At 38.1% G+C, this 19398-nt stretch overlaps 1 protein-coding gene across 4 annotated transcripts in view; it reads left to right on the top strand.

The window, feature by feature from the left end:
- Positions 1-19398, top strand: part of RAPH1 (Ras association (RalGDS/AF-6) and pleckstrin homology domains 1) — an 87643-nt gene that overhangs the window by 32991 nt on the left and 35254 nt on the right. For all 4 annotated transcript variants that reach the window (XR_007904419.1, XM_051786814.1, XM_051786815.1 and 1 more), the window contains 2 exons: positions 2911-3016; positions 3860-4377. Coding sequence is in view for 3 of the 4 variants with exons in the window: in XM_051786814.1 (XP_051642774.1) it covers positions 2911-3016; positions 3860-4377 (624 nt within the window). In the remaining variant the exon portion in view is untranslated. The remainder of the gene's footprint in view (positions 1-2910; positions 3017-3859; positions 4378-19398) is intronic.

Raw genomic sequence — 19398 nt, 5'->3', positions numbered from 1 at the left:
GACATCTTCTTTTGGCACTTCCAGCTTTCCAGTGCTTTTCCTTTCCTTCACAAGTAGCTCTTGCATTTTGCCTGGTATGCCTGTCCTGGGATGGATGATAGGCCATTTCTCTGTGACTGCTTGCAGGGGGTTTTCAGCTCTGTGAGCTGGCCCTCCTGAATAGCATATTTAATCTTCTCCTTGTTTATCATGTGGAATTAAGCAAAGGTATGGTAACTGAAGTTTCATTAAGCTAGAGAAGAGGCAGTTTTTCTCATCTTCATCTTACCCAAAGACTGAAGGAAAATTGAGCTATTGATGACAGAATTTCAGATTCAGGCTCATCTCTGAATCTGGTTAAATTTCTGCCTGCAGGTTCTAAATGTATATAGCATATAGGGGAAAGTAATTTTTTTTCTGAACTTGTATATGCAGGGCAATCTTGCTTTTTGAAATGAATGGAAGAGTATGACATGAATCTGTATATATTAATTCTTGCTGTGTTTTTAACTTTGTATGAAGGATTTTTAGTGATAAGTGAAAACCATTTTGAAGGTTTGGGCTTTGTAAATTGCTTTGAGTGAGGATCTTCACAGAACAGCACAGCGGGTAATTGGTCTTGAACCTCTTATTCTCTACCCTGTTTTTTCATGTCTAGCAGCCTAGAAATATAAGCATATTTTATTTGGGGGTTATAGCTACACTGTTGATGTGCAGATTTCAGGGTCATGTCTCAGTTTGTTGCTGGTCCATGCAAAGTTTTTAAAACCTACTAATGGGTAGTTAACAGGAGACCCACGTTATTTGTTCAACACAGTCTGCAACATAGCCTGACAGTTGCCCTTCTATCTTTTGCAACTATTGAGAAATGACATTTCCCCCAAAACTTTGACCTCATATTGTTTTGTATAAGCAAGTTCATGGAGTTAGTTGTGTCTCAGTTAGTTTATTTGGAAAATGATCAGGTCTTGATGCAGCCCTAATGAAGTCCCAATAAAGAGGGGTGATCAGAGTTAATGAGATCTAAAGTGCATTCTCATGTAGTCCCAGCATTTGTTGCTGTTTATCAGCTGGACTTCCAAGAGCAGTAGGAGATCCTGAGATCCTTGAACTTTAACTTCCTTTTTAGATTTCATAAATGTTTACTTTAAGGGGATTTAAAGTAAGACCTAGATTCCTCTCCAGATGTAAGTGCTTTTTTAAAGATTTGAAATTGTTAAAATACCCATGAGATCACTGGAATTCACTTTGCCCTCTTTAACTGTTGGTCTAACAAAAGCGTTATAAGATGAAGTCACAAATCTGCAGCGTGTGTGAGCTGTGTTTGGCACAGTGGATTAACATTTATACTGCTTAAGTTGTCCTGCTCTATGGTACAGGTTAAATGAAGGAAATCTTACCTTGCTTCTCATGATTATTCAGAACTAAGCTTTTTGGTACTGTTTCAGTTTTCAGCAGTTCTCCAAAATGCTGTTTTAGCAATGTAATGTATTATGGAGAATGTAACAGGTAACAGTGAGAGAATATCACATGTATTTTCAAGGAGGTGAAATAATTTTGTTATTATTAAGGTCAGTAAAATGCATTTTAGATATTTTTAACCAGGATAGATTTGCTTTACAGGTCATCTTTTGTAACAGTCTGTGGATTCAGTCTGAAGGAATGAGCCCTAACTTGCCTCTTCTGTCTCCAGGGTTATAGATAGATTTTTCCTTCCCCCACCCCCCCTCCACTATTCTGTCTGGGACAACACATAAGCTTCATCAGAGATGAGATTCTTGCCATCTGATGGAAGACAAGGCTTCATCACTGTCTTCTCATTAAGTGATGATTGACTCTCTAATTGATTTTGGGAGCTGGGGAAGGGGATTAAGTTTGGGCCAGGCTGAGGAAAGGGAGTTCCGTGAGAATAAATATTAGGAGAAAAAATAGTGCATTTCATTTTTTAACAAAGGCTTGAGTAAAGATATAGAAAATGAAAATAAAAAGCTTAGGTGAGAAACTTTTATTCTGTTGGAGCTAGAAGATGCTTTTCCTTCAGACAAGCATATCTTCAGAAAATCTTTATCAGTACAAGCACTACTTCATTTCAGATGTTCTGTGGGCCTGTTGAGCTTCAGTGATGGCAAGAGCTGGATTCCCCATGTAACACTTGCCACTCCAGGGGCAGCAGCTGCTGGCCCTGTCATGTACCTCTTGGGTCACCCGCTGGGTCACAGTGCCCTACTGCTTGCTACTTACACAAATCCCGGTATTTATTATAACATTATATATTGTACCCACATTAGCCTTCATAACAAAACAATTCAAGATTAGAAATAAAAAAGTGTCTCTTTTTTTAACCTATACTAGTTTTTCTAAAAAAAAGTGTCCTACATAAACTGACTAGGGATTGCTTTCACAATTTAACATTGTTCACAGGAAAGGCTCATTGAAAAAAATGTCTGAATTTAGCCAATTTAAAATCCCTTTTAATAAAATAGAATTCTTCATTGAATGTTTTTATGTGCTTATGCCATGATTATGCTCATAAGCTAATGATGCATATCTTAGGGTATCACAGGCTGAATGTGTTCAGATCCTTGCCCAGTTTGCTGCAGAGAATTTGTTACAGCTAAGCCAGCTGCCTGTGTTTCAAAATGAGCTAGTATGTAACACCACTTAAAAAAGCATGTGGAATATGCTTCCTTCCTTTGATTCAGCAAAAACCAGAATGTGTTTAACGCCTTTTCTTTATTGCATATCTGAAGCTAAATCTCTGTTGTATGACAATGTATGTTTGCAGTCTAAAGCCTGAAAAGGAGGGTTGGGTTTTTTTATGTGCCAGGAGATTTTGAAAAATTTCTCTTGGAGAAAATGAATTCATCTTAAAGATTTGCTTGTCCGATTCCGTGTCAAACTTTATTTTGCCCTTTTTTTGATCTTTTTCAGAGTTTGGATACAGACAAGCCTGTGGCACCGGTGAAGAGATCACCTCTCCGCCAGGAAACCAATCTTGCCAACTTCTCATATCGCTTCTCCATGTACAATTTGAATGGTTTGTTGAATTATTTACCCCTCAAATATTAGTTTAAGAAAAAAACCTTATTCCAGCTACAAATGAAAACAAGTTAAAATATAAGAGCATTTGAGTACACTTCTAGCTGAAGTGAGAACATATTTGCTGAAGGCATTGCTTTCTGATGCCAGAATTCTGAGTATACTGAAACAATATATATTTTATAGCACCTATTATCTGAGAACTGCAGTCTAGTATTTGTACAGAAAAGCATGTTCTGGGGTCTGCTCTCATGGAAGAATGAATTAATGTGTATCTGTTAACCAGGAAGAAAGAGCATCTTGCTTCATGGAACAGGGTGCAGGAATATAGGTACAGAATGCTTTCACATTAAACAAAAATTGTATTTTTCCTTTTCTTAAAATAGCTTCCCCTGGTTGTAATACAGAAAACCTTAATTTAAAAGCTTGAATATATATATATATAGGGGTTTGTTTGTTTTTAAAGCAGTTACATTGTTTTTGCAATTCAGAAAATGTTTAGCAAAACACCTGCACTTTTTTGAAAGGCTGAGGCATGATGCTCTGCAGATGTATTTTTAAATCGGTTCACGGGAAAGCAGTTTTAACTTCTCAAACGTAGTCTGCACACTCATAGATTTCTTTTGCTGGCAAATGTGTTTAACCTAAATTGTGTGAAAGGTGCACTGGTAGTAGTGCAAATGAACTTCTGCTTCACAGTGAGCAGAGATCTTGCAATAGAGATGGGAAAAGAAAATGCTGCTTCCTTTACTCCCTTACCCTAACTGTTAGATTTGATAACATAAAGTGAAGAGTTGCAAATGAAATCTCTGCACAAACTGACAACTGTTGTTTGTTGCAGAAGCCCTGAATCAGGGGGAGACTGTGGATCTGGATGCCCTCATGGCTGATCTCTGTTCCATAGAACAGGAGCTCAGTAGCATCGGGTCTCATTCGGCAAACAATGCTGCAGTGAAACGTCCTGCCACAGAACCCAAAACTCAGAAACCACCTGCTAGTCGACCTTCTACTAAGCACAGCAGCATGAAAGGATTATCCTCCTCCTCTGGTAAGGTGACTAAACCATCACATGCCAACGTGTCTTTGGATGACATCACCGCACAGCTAGAGAAGGCCTCTTTGAGCATGGATGAGGCAGCCCAGCAGTCCGTTGCAGAAGACCCCAAACCAGCAGTTACTGCTCAGCACAGGAGGACAGCATCTGCTGGCACAGTGAGTGATGCTGAGGTGCGCTCCATCAGTAACTCCTCCCGCTCCAGCATGACCTCTGCAGCTTCCAGCATGGACTCCTTGGATATCGATAAGGTGACGAGACCTCAGGAACTGGACTTGACGTCACAGGGGCAACCAATCACTGAGGTAGAGTGTCACTAATTCAAGAGTTTTGTTTGGTTTGGGTTTTTTTCTTCATACTTAGACACCCCCCCCCCCACGCCCCTCCCCATGGTAAAACTCCTAGCTAAACATCTGCAGCACAGTGGGGTTGATTAAAGACTAAGATTGCTAATTGCATGGGCTGCACTTGCTCTAGCTGCTACTTTCTCTGGTTTTGGTTCTGTCTGCAAGGCAGCTCTTCTTTTAAAGAATGTGTTTTGGGTTTGGTTTTTTTAAGAGCTTTCCGCATTTCTTGTTCCTCCTAAGCCAACCATGCATTTTAATTTTTTTTTGTAGTTAATATTTTTAATCTAAGTAAGTCTCATATATTGCTTTTAATTTAAATCTGAGGAGTGCACATCTGTGGAAAAAAGAAAGTACAATTGAAAAACTGCAGTCCTGTTACAGTACAGTTAATACTTCAAACACATGGAGCAGTTTATGAATGCCTCTCTGGAGCTATACTATACCAATAATTTGCTGCTACTTAATATTCTTGTTTAATGTGTGACAGGGAGACCTCTTTGAAAAAATGCACGAAACAACTGGGCTGCAATACAACAATAGCAGATGTTAATTTGGGATTTTGGTGCCTTGACGTTGCTTAATGAGCGAGGCCACTTCAGTAAAAAAAGCCAGTTTGGTGAACATTGAAAGTGCTGGTTACTTGTGAGAGGAAATGGGAAAAATGTTATGGTGAATTTTGAAAACCTAAACTAGAAACTATCTTGTAGAATTATTCTCTGAAACAGAAATCTGACCTGTTCAAATGTCAGCTGTACTAATATGCATGTTCCCTTTGACAAGAAAAAACTGGAACAAGCTGAGTTTATTCTAATCAATAATTAACACTAATTTGAATGAGCAGTGCTGAAAGCATGGTTCTACACATCTGCAGCAAAAGTTCATCTGGTGTAGAATGAATGATGCAGGGTGTAGAGTGAATGATGCAGGCTTATCAGTCTAATGATCAGCTCATCAAGGTCACACTTCAGTTTAAATCTTTATTTGAAATGGTGAGAAATTAGTGAATGATGGTTTAGTTTAACTTCCTTTTTGTATAAAAAGTTGGTGTTCAATATGTTTTTACTGGAAATTTTTTGTATTGAGTGAATTAAAACATAGATAGAAATGTGTCCTATGCGTTTTGGAACGTTAAAATGCAAACCTTTGCATTATTGCTGTAGGCCTAAGTGTTCTAGCCAGCTTGTGACAGTCATTGATTATATTGCTTGTTTGTCAATCATTTTCTTTCTGTGCTATGACAAGGCTTATTTTGGGGGGTTTTTTTGCATCTCTCGCTGTTATTCATGGTTATATATAGTATCATTTTATTATGTAAAAGTTAGGCAATCTTGCATTTTTATCTCTTCTCAGGCTAAAAAGATGACTTATGTGAATTAGTCACTCCAACTTTCATAGCTCAAGAAAAACAGGAACATTGCATTTCTTAATTTTTAAAAATGCAAGGTGTTTTCTGCAATTGATTTTGCAGGTCTCCTAGATTCTCTCTTTTACTTCAGGAGTGATAGGCCAATTCTTTCTGTCTTGAATAATCAAGAAACCACCTGCTTCACTTAAGTAACTTGTTAGTGAATTAAGGGACAGAGGCCAAGAAGTGCCTTTGTCTTCCCAGGAAGGTAATCTATATCTCTCCAAGTGTTGCAGTTGCTTTCTCAGTTGCTTTCTGAGCTCCTTCTTGGCCACTGACTGCAAGGCTCAAAGTCATCCCCAAAAGCTTTTCTCAAGGACTGTGAGCACTGCCTTTGTAAACCCAGTGATTGCTTCTCATATAAGAATGTGGCTATTGTTTCTCTTCCCAGATAAGTTGATAAGAATGATTCCTTTGAAGAGGGTAACCAGAAATGCTGGTAATTTGAGAGCCAGATTCTTCTCCTCTCTTTAGAGCAGAAACCTCTGCACTCATTAACTGTGCTGCTTTGTTTTTGCTCTGTCTTTTCTTTTGAATTTCGGTAGCCTGAGGAAGGTGTTCAACTCTGAGACATTTTCCCCAGGTTTACAGAATTGGTATTCACTATTAAAACTGTTACGTGGTGGGATGGGACGTTTTACTTGAGAAGTAGCTTTCTTTTCTCATCACTGGTGAATGGAAAAGGGGAAATCAGTTTTTTGAGATAGGGACAGATTCTGTGATAGTGTTTTTTGAAGGAAATCCACCTTTTAAATGGGTTCTTTGGAAGAATCATTAGGTATCAACAAAGCTTTTATTTCCTTTTTCATTCGTTTAGTGCCCGAAAACTAGTTTAAGGGTTTGCTAATCCTCATGGCTGGGTCGTAAACCAAAACACCTTTTACTGATAGGGTTGAATTGTACCTTCCCACCCACACAGTTGACTCAGTGGTGCTGTTTCTAGTAGAGAACAGCCCTCTGAGGAAATAGCCTTTGAAGAAGACCTAGTGCCCATGTAGGGAAAAATCCAAACAGTTTTCATGCAGAAAGTGGGAGAGGCTATTTCTTCATGGCCATAGCAGATCTGTTTTGAGATTTGTTATTCCAACATAGTGCTTCGAGTTAGCTCTTTTGCCTGTCTTCCTTGAGACTGCCTGTAGTTGAGCTGACCTTTAAAATTTCTCTTTACTGCTGTGGCTCTTATCAAAGAGGGCAGTGTCTTGGCAGCTCTGCCCTTTTGACCGATCCCTTCTGTCCTCTCCAGGCAGTTATAGGTACTTTAAAAAGTCATCCTTCCTGCTGCAACTTGATGTTATGCTCTTCCCAAGTAAAACGGAAGACAGTTTTGATGGGAGGAAATACTTGTTTGAAAAAGGAAATTAGGCTTTGCAGTTATTAACTTCAGTATTTTATCTTAAAAAATAATTCTGCTCTGTATTTGAGAGCTCTCTGACCTGGAAATGCAGGAAAGTCCAGTAAAAGAACTGCCATGCACTGACCTGTGAAAGGTATGTGTGGTCTAGTATATTTTCTGACTGATAATAGTGATCAATGTTATGAAAAAGGCTGCAACTCCACAACCACCAGAAGTGGAGGATATGAATTCCCTTTTCTCTCATCCTTCCTTCCTCAAAGTTCTTGCCTACACTGTCTCATCTCCTCCATTGTCCCAGCTTTGGCACTTACTGGTCCTTAACATAGAAAACTTACTGCTTCTATTCTGGGACTCCTTCTGTGTTATTTAGGTGAATTGGGGAGGCTCAGAGGAGTCTGATCAGGGCTGTAGCCAAGTGCTGGAGGCTGGAAGGGAGAGCAGGAGTACACATATTGGTGGTATTGGATTATTCAGAACTTCTTGCCTGAGCATTTGGACAGGCAAGGTAGGGTCTTGTTTTCCTCTTCCTCCTAGCAGCCTGTGCTGTAGGAACCTCCTGGGGTTGAAGATACATCAGCATGATGATAGATAACTTTCAGTAGTTCTGTTGACCAGGACTATCCTTGTTCTCCTTCTAAATTTGTATTTATGCCAGTTTTGGAGGAGTTGAAATTCTGGAATTTCCTGGGTTGTCTAAAATTGTGGGTTTATTAGTTGTCATCATGATTTATTTTCTTTCTTTAGTAACAATTCTTAACACTATCTCTTGAGACACTGTGAACATTAATGTCTTCAAAGACTATTGCTTTGTAGTCTCAAGATCTTGTCTTAATGGTACTGTTTTCTGACTGCACTTACGTTCTTGTCCTAAGTCCCCCTTAAGCATTGTTGAATAAGAAGAAAAGTTGTTTCTATCCCACCCTAAACCCCATAATTTTTTGTTAAATTGAAATTCATCTCTGACAAAATGATTTCCCAGATCCTTGCTTGAACAGTATTCTTTCTTAAATTGGTAGGTTGCATTTAATTTTTGGTTTTAGCTGTGTAATGAGTGGCATACACTCACAAGCTTTGTTTCTGTATTTGGGATACTTTACTTGAATGTAGACTGAATAAATGAAGTAGTAGCATGAGTTAAAAGTAGGGGAAGTGATGACTGTATGACTAACTTGTCCCTTCCACCCACATTGTCTTTTTCCTTCTTCCTTTGGCCCCTCTGCCAGCAAGGAGTTGTCTCTGTTTTCAGTGAGCTGTGCTAGAGCAATAGGAGAAGCAAGCAGTGGGGAGAGAATAGAGAAATGTGTTGATGATGCTCATGGAGCTGTTTGTGTCTGACGGGTGAAAGGGTCCATTCATGGATGGTCATTGTTCCTGTCCTGCACATACTCAGTGAAGAGGTTGCAGATAAGTTTGAAGTCTGCCATCTGGTCTGGCACAGCACAGCACCACCCCCGCCCTCCCAACTCGATGGAGTTCTTTATGTCTGTAACCCAGTTTGCACAGCTGAGAGATTCTGGCTTACATATGAAGATAGTGTAAAATGTAGCAGTCAGTAACACTTCATGATTTTTTTTTAATTGTATTTTATTTTTTAGCTTTTGCATCAAGCCTAAACCTACAACAAATTTAAGTAAAAGAGATGAAAATCATGACAAGAGCCTGACTGCCAGTGCATTACAGCTACAAGTTCTTTGCTTCACTTGGCAGAAACGGCAGCAGTATAGAGTAAACATTAAACAGTATAAACATTAATGTTTCTTTCGGGGGGAAAAAAGGGAGGTTGGGAGGCATGACAGTTAGTAGGGATTGTCATGTAAGCTCAGCACACACAGATAAATCTGTACTAGCTAATAGCTCCTGTGGGATAAAATGGAGAACTTGAGAGGGGCACAAGGAGAAACAGAGTTTGTGTTTCATGGCAATTTTGCCGTGGTTCTTGTATGAACTTGTTGACACTTCACTTGCCTACGCAGTGGCATAACACGAAAACTTTGGTACCCATTTAAAATTACTGAGGGCCATGTTTTATGTGGGGTTGGTAAATGTTACACTGTATGAAAGTGCAGTTGACTGCTAATGTATGCAGAAAAATCAACTGATAGTATGGTCTTTGGTAGGCAATGGTGTCTTTAAATAGAGTTGGATTGCTGAACCTCACCTATTATTTGTAGGTGATTTAAAGAACAGTTGTGGTCTATTTTAGCTCTTGAAGGAATAGAGCTCTTGTGCTTTGGGAGCTTAATGTTCGAGTAGTTTTCCTTATGGTCCATGTTTTGCATGGTTAGCAGATGTGAATAATGTTAGACTTCCATTTGTGAGAGTAGTCACAGACAAGCAACAAACAAGGCATGACAGGTTTGTTTTGTGTTTCTTCTAAAGAAAAAATTATTTTAAAAAAAAAAATTCATTTAATTTTCTGCCAGTTGTGTTATGTCCTTAGTTTTGTACACAAAGAGTATTCTGGAGCATTTCCAGTTACCATTTTCCTAAGCTGAAAATAGCCAATGGAAAGACTTAATTTGAAACACAATTAGACCATCTTTTTCTCTTTCTTTTTTTCCAATTATTAGTCACAAAGTGTTCTTTAATAAGTCAACAGTAAAGAAAAATTGTGCATATCTATCATCCCGCAGCATTACTTTGGCTTCCAATTTTCTTGGCATAAGAAGTGTGAGCCCTCCAGTTTTCAAATGTTCTTGAAATACATGTAAAATTACTCCTCACTTGCCAGATTTTTTGAGGCATTCAAAGCATTCTCTGAGATAAACATACAATTTCATGAAATATAAACAGTATTTATGTTTTTTGGTAATCAAATGTGCTTGGCTATTCGTGCTCATCACATGATGCACTAGAACCCAAAGATTGCTAATTCACTCTTCCCAGTGCCTGCAAAACTAGCACCTTATCCTTTTTTTTCACATTACACGCATGGAATCTGCAAAGCAAATTATAGGAAGGGATAATTTAAATTTTTTCTTAAGAATTTTCAATTGGAATCCAAAGGAGACATTCTAAAAGTTTTGTCTACTGCACGTACATGGACTGGTATGTTTTAAAATTTGGGGTATATAGGTTTAAAATATGTGAAAGGGAAACAAGACTTTAAACATTATCCTTTTATTGGTAAATCTTGATTCTCCAATCAGTGCATCTGACTTATTTTATAGCTATGAATTTAAAATTTATACTGTACCTTTTTTCACATAGGAGGTGACTAATTGAAGTGTAGCAGGAACCATAAAACATGTAAGAATAATTTTATCTTCTGACATTGCCTGTCAGCTTTGCCTCACACTGATGAATAAGTTTAAAAGTTCCCTCCCTGAAAGAACAGGAAAACGGACAGTTAATACATGTTCTTTTTGACACTGCTGGGTGGCAAAGCTGGTCTCAACTCAAAAATCACAGTTATGGTATACTTTGTTACCCTAAGTATGAACACCAAAGGCATTGTCTCTGCCTAAATATATTGTTCTTTCTGGTTATTCTGTGATGGAACACAGTCTTCTGTGGACAAGCAACTAAATGACTCACTCTGCTGTCCCAAGTGCTGTGTAAATAAGCACATTTTAAAATGAATCTCTTTGCTTTTGTGTCTGTTCCAGAGCACTTTAGAAAAATACTTGTGTTTGGGAAAGGATTTCTTGAGGAAAAATTGGATCATTAACACAGACAAGCTAGGAAAATCATTCTTTAGAGGTTCTATCTCTTACCAGGTTCATCTGCAAGAGAAAAAATACCATGGATCAATGACCAATTAAATCTAGGCAGCATTCCTCTTGGACTAAGCCACTAGACCTCAGTGGAGAAATCAGAAGTCTTACCTTAAGATGTTACCAAATTTTGTCAAAAGCGTGCTGCAGGGATGTAGTGTGCATTGGTTGCAGTTGCCAGTGAAGATATCACTACAAGTTGTGATTAATTAATGGAGCTTTTTAAGCAGCCAATTTTTGTAGATACACCAGTCTGCTTAAACCCAAGACAATTTTTTTTTTTTTGCAACATTTGATTAGATTAGGGATGTGAAATACAACATCTGTAGGAAATTAGCAACAGATTACTTGTTTGTCCTTACTTCAGGTTGCCAAAAATCAAATTTGGAACAGATGACAAAAATTAAGAACACAGCTGCCAATTGTGGAACATTAAACTCTTAAGAGGAGAAAAGAATTTATGCTGTTGTCTTCAGTTGCATATATTCCTAACCTATAGGATGAAAACAAGAGTTCGTGACATTTGTAAAGAAGTTCAAACCCCCAAAAATAAGACTTCATGTTCTGAAAAAATAACTGAGAACTGGCCTTTTAGCTGTGCAAGGTTTGAGCATACTGGTTAGTGTTTAATCTGTTAGAGTATGGTAAAAGTTGTCTGCAAATACAAAGACAAGTCTTCATTTTTAGTTGACCAAATTTACGGTTTTGGTTAGTTTCCTAGGCTGGACACTCACTAGTCTCATTTTTGTAAAAGTTGAATAACATTTTAGACCAGCCAAATCAGTACCTTGCTTTATGAATGCAGGTGTGGGGTTTTTTTCATGTGACTTATCTGCTTTTAAACAAAAAGATAGATTTGTGACTTAGCTCCCCAATCTTTTATAGTGGTTGATCTTTGGATGACTTGATGTCTACAGTCATTTTTGGGGAAATTTATGGTGTAGAAGTCAACAGGCATATAATGAAATGTTATTTAATACAGTTGCCTCTTAGTATAAAAGGCAGCAGATTCAGTCAAAACCAATCGAACCAATTAAACCTACATGTACTCTTATTTCTTAGCTTTCTTAGCTTCTCTGATATTTTGTTTTCTGTGGTACAGATAGAGCCCTTTTCAGGATGCAGTGTCTGATATTCTTGAACTAATGCAGTTAGGAATTAATTAATCATAGTATACTAAGTTTGAGGGGTTTTTTTTCCCCTTCCTTCTTTAGGTCTTCCACTTAATGTATCTTTTTTTAGACAGATCAGACAAACACTTTATGTGAAATTGTACTCTGTAGTATTTTTCCTGGTTTTATTTGGTTGGTTTGTTTGTTTGTTTGTTTTAATTTTGGGAGAATTCCATGCTTGAAACCTCCTCCCTGCAGATAAACTTTATTTGGGATTTCATGTTTGGTTTAGATCCATGCAATTGATGAATTGGAAGGTCTTTCCCCATCTTGTTTGTGCAGCTGCCTGGTCATTTGGAGCAGCTTTCCCTGAAAAATAATCCTTCTGAATTAGTTGTTCATTGATCTTTTGGACCACGTGGTCAAAATGACTGCTGTCCACACAGGAGATGTGAAAACACATGGTTGTGGGAGCAACAGGACTGCCTCTTGTGGCAGTTTAGTCTTAAATTTCTAAAAAGCAATAGTGAAACCAAGCTTGAACTGAAGTGTTCAGTAGCTTTTACAATCCTTTCTGTCCTGCTCCATCTTAAGTAGCTTGTGTTCAGCAGGTCACAACCTGACCTGAGAGGTGCATGAACTACGGAAGAGCGCCTCTCATGCACACAGTGCAGCAGTTTGTTGATCAAGATGTTCACAGACATATTACTGAAATTGCAGTGACCTTCAGGAGGTTTAGTCTGTACCTGTCAGAACTGACATGAAGTTATAAACATTCCTAGTATTTAATAAATACTTGCTGTAAATCAACATTTGAAAATTTTTGTTTTGGTCCAGTTGCCTGCAGTGAAATGGAATTGCGTGAGTTCTGGGAGGGAGGGTTGATTGCGCCAGGTTCTCCCCTCCCTTGTCTGGCTGCAGTATCTCTGCAGCAGGCAGGCACTGCAGTTTAAAGAAGGCAGCTATACTCTCCCCCACGGACCCAAGCACTCTTGATCTTGGCTGATCTTTGGTTCAAGGGTAGTAGTGTACAGTCCAGTTGAAGGGCTGGGCAGTGCTCTCTGAGAGGATGCACCCTTGAGGTTTTTTTAATTGTGATGCTCCAGACTTCATTGAGACTTTATAGACTACAATTTTAATTCTAAAGGCTTAGACAAATTTAGGTCTCTTCTTGTGGGACAGCACAAAGCAGGTCTTTGATGATGCCCCTGCCAATAAGCTATTTCATGGTCAGACTCAGAGAGGCCTTTAAAAAATCTGTATTTTAAATGACACACACCTTCCTTTCTTTACTTTATTATACTTGTCTAATGTTAATGACTAGTAATCATCCTGTAATGATAAGCCACTGTGGAAAATTGCTGTCTTAGTGATATAGCTTTTTTATAAGCAACTCTAGGATGACCCTGCTTGAGCTGGAGGTTGGACCAGATGACCCACTGTGGTCCCTTTCAACTTTACCCATGGTGATTCTGTGAAAACACATCTTGGATGTGGAAGTGTCTGGCAACTCTGTTATCTAATGCTGCTGCTTCAGTTTCTAAGTGTCTGTTTTCCTTTTCTTAGGTTTTGATAAGAACAAACTGTTATCCCTTTTGCAACAATTTTTTTTTTCAAATATCCAATGTAAACCTCCTCTGGTGCAACTTGAGTCCCTTTCATCTTCTCCTATCTCTTGTTACTGCTTGTGAGAAGAGACTGTCACCCACCTGTCAACCACGTTCTTCTAGCTAATTGTAGAGTGATAAGGTCTCCTCTGAGCTGCTTTTTCGCTAGGCTAAAGCACCCCCTTTGCAAAGGAAAGCGGAAAATGGGTATTTTCAGTCAGATATTTATCATATTGTGTGCATATGAATACATTCCACATGAATATATGATATCAAAGTGTTTGCAAAGAAAAATTTGAGTTCTTTTCCATCTTTGTCCTCCTTTGGGTCACAATTACAAAAATTTTTGAGTTCTGTTTTGAAAATAGTGGATTCTAATTCTTTAAGGTGGAGTCTAAAGAATTCAACATAGAGATGAAGTTGAAATGGGAGCTATAGGAGTTATCTTTTCAGCAAAACTTTTGCAAGCATGTAGCTCTCTGTTGGATGCTGACTTTTGCAAGCATATAGCTTTCTATTGGATGCTGTTTGCTGAGTTTCCCCAATTTTTGGTTTGTTTTTAGGGACAGAGGATGCTTTTAAAAAAGATTTTTCTAGCGTTTCTCAACTGTCATATTGAATCCAGAATAGTGGCACAAGAGTGCCACCAGCTGGTTTAATTAAACGTGTGGGTTAATGTTAAATTCTTATTAAAGAGTTTTGCAAGAAACATGGCAAGATAATTACATGCACAAGTCCTCAGTGTGTTTGTTATTCTGTTGTACATACCTTGAGTGAATGGCTTTGGACCTACAGATAATATTTAACATGAAAGGAGGTTTTCTATTTAAGATATTTAAGGCATTAGAACAATAAGGTAAAATATCTGAGAAGATTACCAGGTCATGCACTTCCCACCCAGATTTTGATGATTATTTGTAAATTGCCAGTGTAAAGAACATACTTGATACCTTTCAGATTGTACTGTGCTGTTTTTAAATTCTGTATGCATGGATTCTCAACCGTTACCTTAAAATTAGAGGACTTAGATACAAGTTGGTCTCTTGCCAATGAAATTGAATCTTTCTAAACTAGTCCTGCTTATTTCTGTATGAAGTGATGATCAGGTGTGTAACAAGAAAATGAATCAGTTCAATATGAACATTCTGGTCAATATTTTGCAAAACTGTGCAAATAGAGATGAAGAAAGGAGGCCATGGATACTATAGTGTGTTACCTGTGAACCTGCTGCCGTGGCAAGATGGGCTATGCAGCCTTTATGCTTTAGAACCTGGCTGGACAGCTCAGTTTATCACCTCTTCTAAAAGGATCTGCTTAAAATCCACCCTTCAGTTACTGACTGTAAAAAATAAATATAATATGCTTGGTAATTCAGTGATAGTTTAGAAATCATTTCAGTTTTGATTTCTTTGAAACTGACTTTTGGCTGAAGACCTCAGAACCTCAAGAATTAAAACAACTCACTGAATATTTCATAGTAGAACTGACAAGGATAGTAGGTGAGAAAACCTTGAGGTTTTGGCCATGTAGAGCATTACTTGTCATTTAGTTTAGTGCAACGAATTATATTCTGGAAATCTGAAAGGTATTTTCATTTTCCTGCTAGCCCATCTGTTCTACCATGTTTAGCAAACATGTTTTATAGATGAAGGGTTGGTGATGGGTATAAAAGTATTGTGCTGAGTTTTCTGAAATCAGTGAAATGCAGTTTTCAACAGCTGGTCCGTGAACATCTGATATTTAGATCGGAAGATAATGGATGCTGCATTCCTGTCTCCAAAGAAAGGATGTAGGAAATCTTTGAAGTCCAAAACCTAATCTGGAACAAGACTATAGTCCATATTTTTATAAACATCAAGGCTAGCTGTCTTTGCTGAATGAACTGCACATGAAAACTACTAATTTTTTTGTCTTAACAGCATCTAGAACTTTTCAGTGTTAATGTTAATTTTACTCAAACCTAGTTTTCTTTGTTGTGATTATCCATAGCAGCTTAAGTTTCCTATGGAAACATTAGTAGGCTTACTTGTATGCTTTTTGTTATTTCTGATATTTTGATCATCATACCCCAATTTTTTAATATAAAATTGTGCCTGCACTAAGTGCTTTTGTGCACAGCTGTTTTGTCATCCCTTGAGGAAGGTATATATTTAATTTTTTAGAAAGTTAATTTTCCAATCAGCATATCTTTTTTAGTGTTTTGAGGGGTTTTTACTATTAAACATCTGTAGTTTTCAGTGTGATTCGGAATAATTGCTGCTAGGAGTTATGGTATGACTCAGTTCAAAACAGTCATCATTGCAATGTCTGCTTCTACTTCTTACATAAAATGATTTTCCTGTTTCTGATAGTTTTCTTTCATTATTTTTCTATATCCAGGTCTTTTAACTGGATTGAGTTCCGGCAACTTATTTCAAAGTCTGTCCTGTATTATGAGGAAGGACTAAAACAGGAGTGAATAACTTTCTTGGTATTGTGTTAAAGTTGTCCCCAGATGAAGTGTTTCCAACACAAAAAGAAGTTGCAAGTATATTTGATACCTGATGGTAGGCTTCATGTTTGGTTCTTTTAGGGCCCAAAGAGCCTTCCGAGGATTCTATAAACAAACGTGCTGAGTTTCAGTGTCCAGCATGGCTGGGCAGTGTTCTGACCTGTCTGGGCTTCCTGGGGGAAAGTCTTGGAGCACAGTTTATATCGACAGATTTGATTATGTGACAAGAGGAAACATTTCAAGTTGCCTCTTAAGAGTCCCCTTAAAGCCCTATCGCTTCTTCCTTCCTGGATGTCTACTGGGCTATGGTATTTTGAGTTCTGCCTGAGTAGTGGTGGTGTTAGACTAACTGGGAATCCTGAGTGGAGTCTGGCTCCCTATTCAGCATTTAAAATATCAGTGTATTAAGTGTTGGCTTTAAAGTTCTTTTACCGACAGAGTAGTTTTATAGACCCCCTTTTCATAGAAAAGTTTGAGATATGCTAAGTGAACTTTTTTCCTACATATAATGGAAGTAACTTTGAGAAGCTTTTTCGTTGGTACTGCATTTGCATTAATAATTTTATACAGAAACTTATAACAAGGTGTGGCTGTTACTGATGGCTGGATATTGAGAACACTATCCTATACATAAAAAATACAGCTTTACAAGAAACCTTACAGTAGAAGTATAGCTAGCTTTGGACTGTGCACATTTATATAGTGTTTGAGTTTGCCTGCTTATTGAAGTGTGACCTAGAAATATGTGATCTTCCAAAGAATTTGGTAAATCAGGCATCAGGTCTCTGACTTGGTGTTATTCATGTTGAATTAGCTGTGCTGAGTATTTTGATGGATGCAGCAAATTAAATAGTCTTCCAACACTTACAATCTGACTTCTTTCTCTGTGACTTCTTGCTTAGTATAAAGGACTGCACGGTTTTGTTTTCTCTGGAGCTGTTGTCAAGCTTTGACATTATGTTTCAAACTACTTTTGCCTTCCAAAGATATTTCATTCTGGTCGTGTGACAATTTAAAAAAATATTTTTAAACTGAAAACACCCATTATGAGACATGGTGGCCTTGTACTGGGGAAGCAGTCAGCTTACTGCAGCAGGATAGAAAAAATCATGGCATTGTGGGACACGTGCTAGTTTGTGTAATTGGAACTGGTTTTATATCCTAAATGAATCTAAGGTGATACACTTCATTGCCAGAGCTTGAGTTCTCATTGTTGTGATGGGAGCAGGTGGAAGAAGAGATGCTTTTCATGATAGAAGACCAGAAGTGTCTACCTAGGAGTAATTAATGTTTTGATTTTGTTTTCCTGGATTTCATTGCTGATATTTTTAGTCTGGGAAAGTACTTGGGGCTCGAAAGTAGGTTAGTTTATTTGGAAAGATCAGGCATTTAAATTGTCAGAGCTTTGATACGTATTTGAACTCCAGAAGTAGAGAGGAAGAGTGGACTATTTAGATCCTCTGTGTAGTCCAGTGTGACTGTACTATGTAGAAAAAAATCCCAAAATATTTATCTTCCCCTGAACAATGGAATAATCTAGCAGCCTGTATTAAAGAGCAGCACTTGTTTACCTAAAAGCTTGGTGTTTGAGCTCAAGTCTTTCTTTGAAATAGATTAAATGCTTTAAAACTGGATTGTGAAAGTAACACACTGTTCTAAAATGAAAAATAATTTTTTTCTTTATCTAATGGTTTGTGCAGGTCAAATATTTTAAAAATATTATATACACATAGTTATTGTTTAGCCAAGCTATAATTTCTAAAACTTAGGCTTTTCTGTTGATTTGCTGCTTTTGCTCATTCTAACTTTTGGGTATGTGCAGAACTGTAGAACGTATTACACATAAGGAAGGAGCCATGCACAGAAGGTGTCTGGGAAAGAAGGCAGTTGCCTTCCTGTTTCTAGGCATGTTATCTCTTCACCTCAAATTCAGAGAGGTACTTGTCATCATACTGTTGTTCCACATTTTGCTGACCAACCCCTCTTTCCAATAAAATACCATCATTCTTGATTTCTAGAATAGCTCTCCTGTGGTTATGTTTCCATATTTTGCTGCAGGTCTGGAAAGCAGTATGAACAAAATTTCCAGTGCCTCTTAAGTTGTAAGAAATATATGGCATTCCCGTTTCTGGATAGAACAGAAGCTCCTTAGTGGAGAAAATTTCCACTGTACTTAAATGCAAGATGGCAGCAGCTGAAATGACCAGTGATGGGAATAAGGTTAATCAACCTGCCTTGAGCTTCCCTGTAGGAGAAATATTCTCCAGCAAATAGTGTTTTCTTTAAGGAGAGATTCAGTCTCCTCTCTCAATTCTGATGCTATTGTTGACTAACAGGCTAAGGCAGCAAGTGCCTAAACCCATTTGTAACGTTTCTTCTATTGCAGTGCTTCATTCACCAAGAAAAACGATCCATGTTAATCCGAGTCCATGATGTTTCTCAAGAACTCTTATCAAGAAACTCTTTAAAAGAATTCCTTAAACTTGTCCTTGGGTTTTTATGTATACTTTAGGGTTTTGAATTGAACCAACCAGTTTATTCTGCAAGTTCTGTAGCAATGCCTTATAAGGAGACCATTCTAAACTGACTTTGTGTGAAGTTAGACCTGTGTAGGAAAGGATACAATTCAAGTATGACTGTAAACAGTGCCTGAGACCTTTTAATTATACCAGGTCCTACAAACCTCAGCAGTGTGTGCTTGAGCTGGGCAGCACTGCTGTGCTCCTAAAACATAGGATGTGGGTGCAGACAGTAATTAACGTGCAGGCAGAAAAACCTTTATTCAGTGTGTAGCATAACCTGTGTCTGTATGAGTGGCTAAGTACCAGGTGAAGCTTGGATCACTTCAGATGCTGTGTATACTCTTTTCTGAGCTGTAACTCTTAAAGCCTCCTTGAGATCCTTAGTTGCTCGTCCCAGCATGTGGAAGTCACATCAAGTAAACTCCCACTGCAGGAACTGCATTGCCCGAACTATTTGAATACTGCTTTGCATGAAGTTGTAGACTTGGGCTCTTCATTTTTTTCAGGAGACCATACCTTGTTGTGGCACTGAAGAAGAGATGGGGATTCTCTATTGCTAATTCCTAAACAAAAGGATAGTAGGCACGTATAGTTGTCATGCCCTGTTCTGTGTAGCATTGGACCAACTGAAACAAGGCTGAGACAATTGCAGCCACACAGGACAAAACTTGCAGTACAGTGGTGGAACACAGGAGATGTACTTAATGTTCTTTTGTTAAGTGCCCCTTAGCAGACTTGTGACCGTGTGGTTCTGCAATCACTGCATGGTGAT

This window comes from Manacus candei, unplaced genomic scaffold (genome assembly GCF_025592945.1).
Source record: "Manacus candei isolate 608988 ecotype Guabito, Panama unplaced genomic scaffold, ASM2559294v1 h1tg000023l, whole genome shotgun sequence".
Lineage (NCBI taxonomy): Eukaryota > Metazoa > Chordata > Aves > Passeriformes > Pipridae > Manacus > Manacus candei.
The sequence above is the reverse complement of the archived record's forward strand: the minus strand, read 5'-3'. Positions and strand labels throughout refer to the sequence as shown.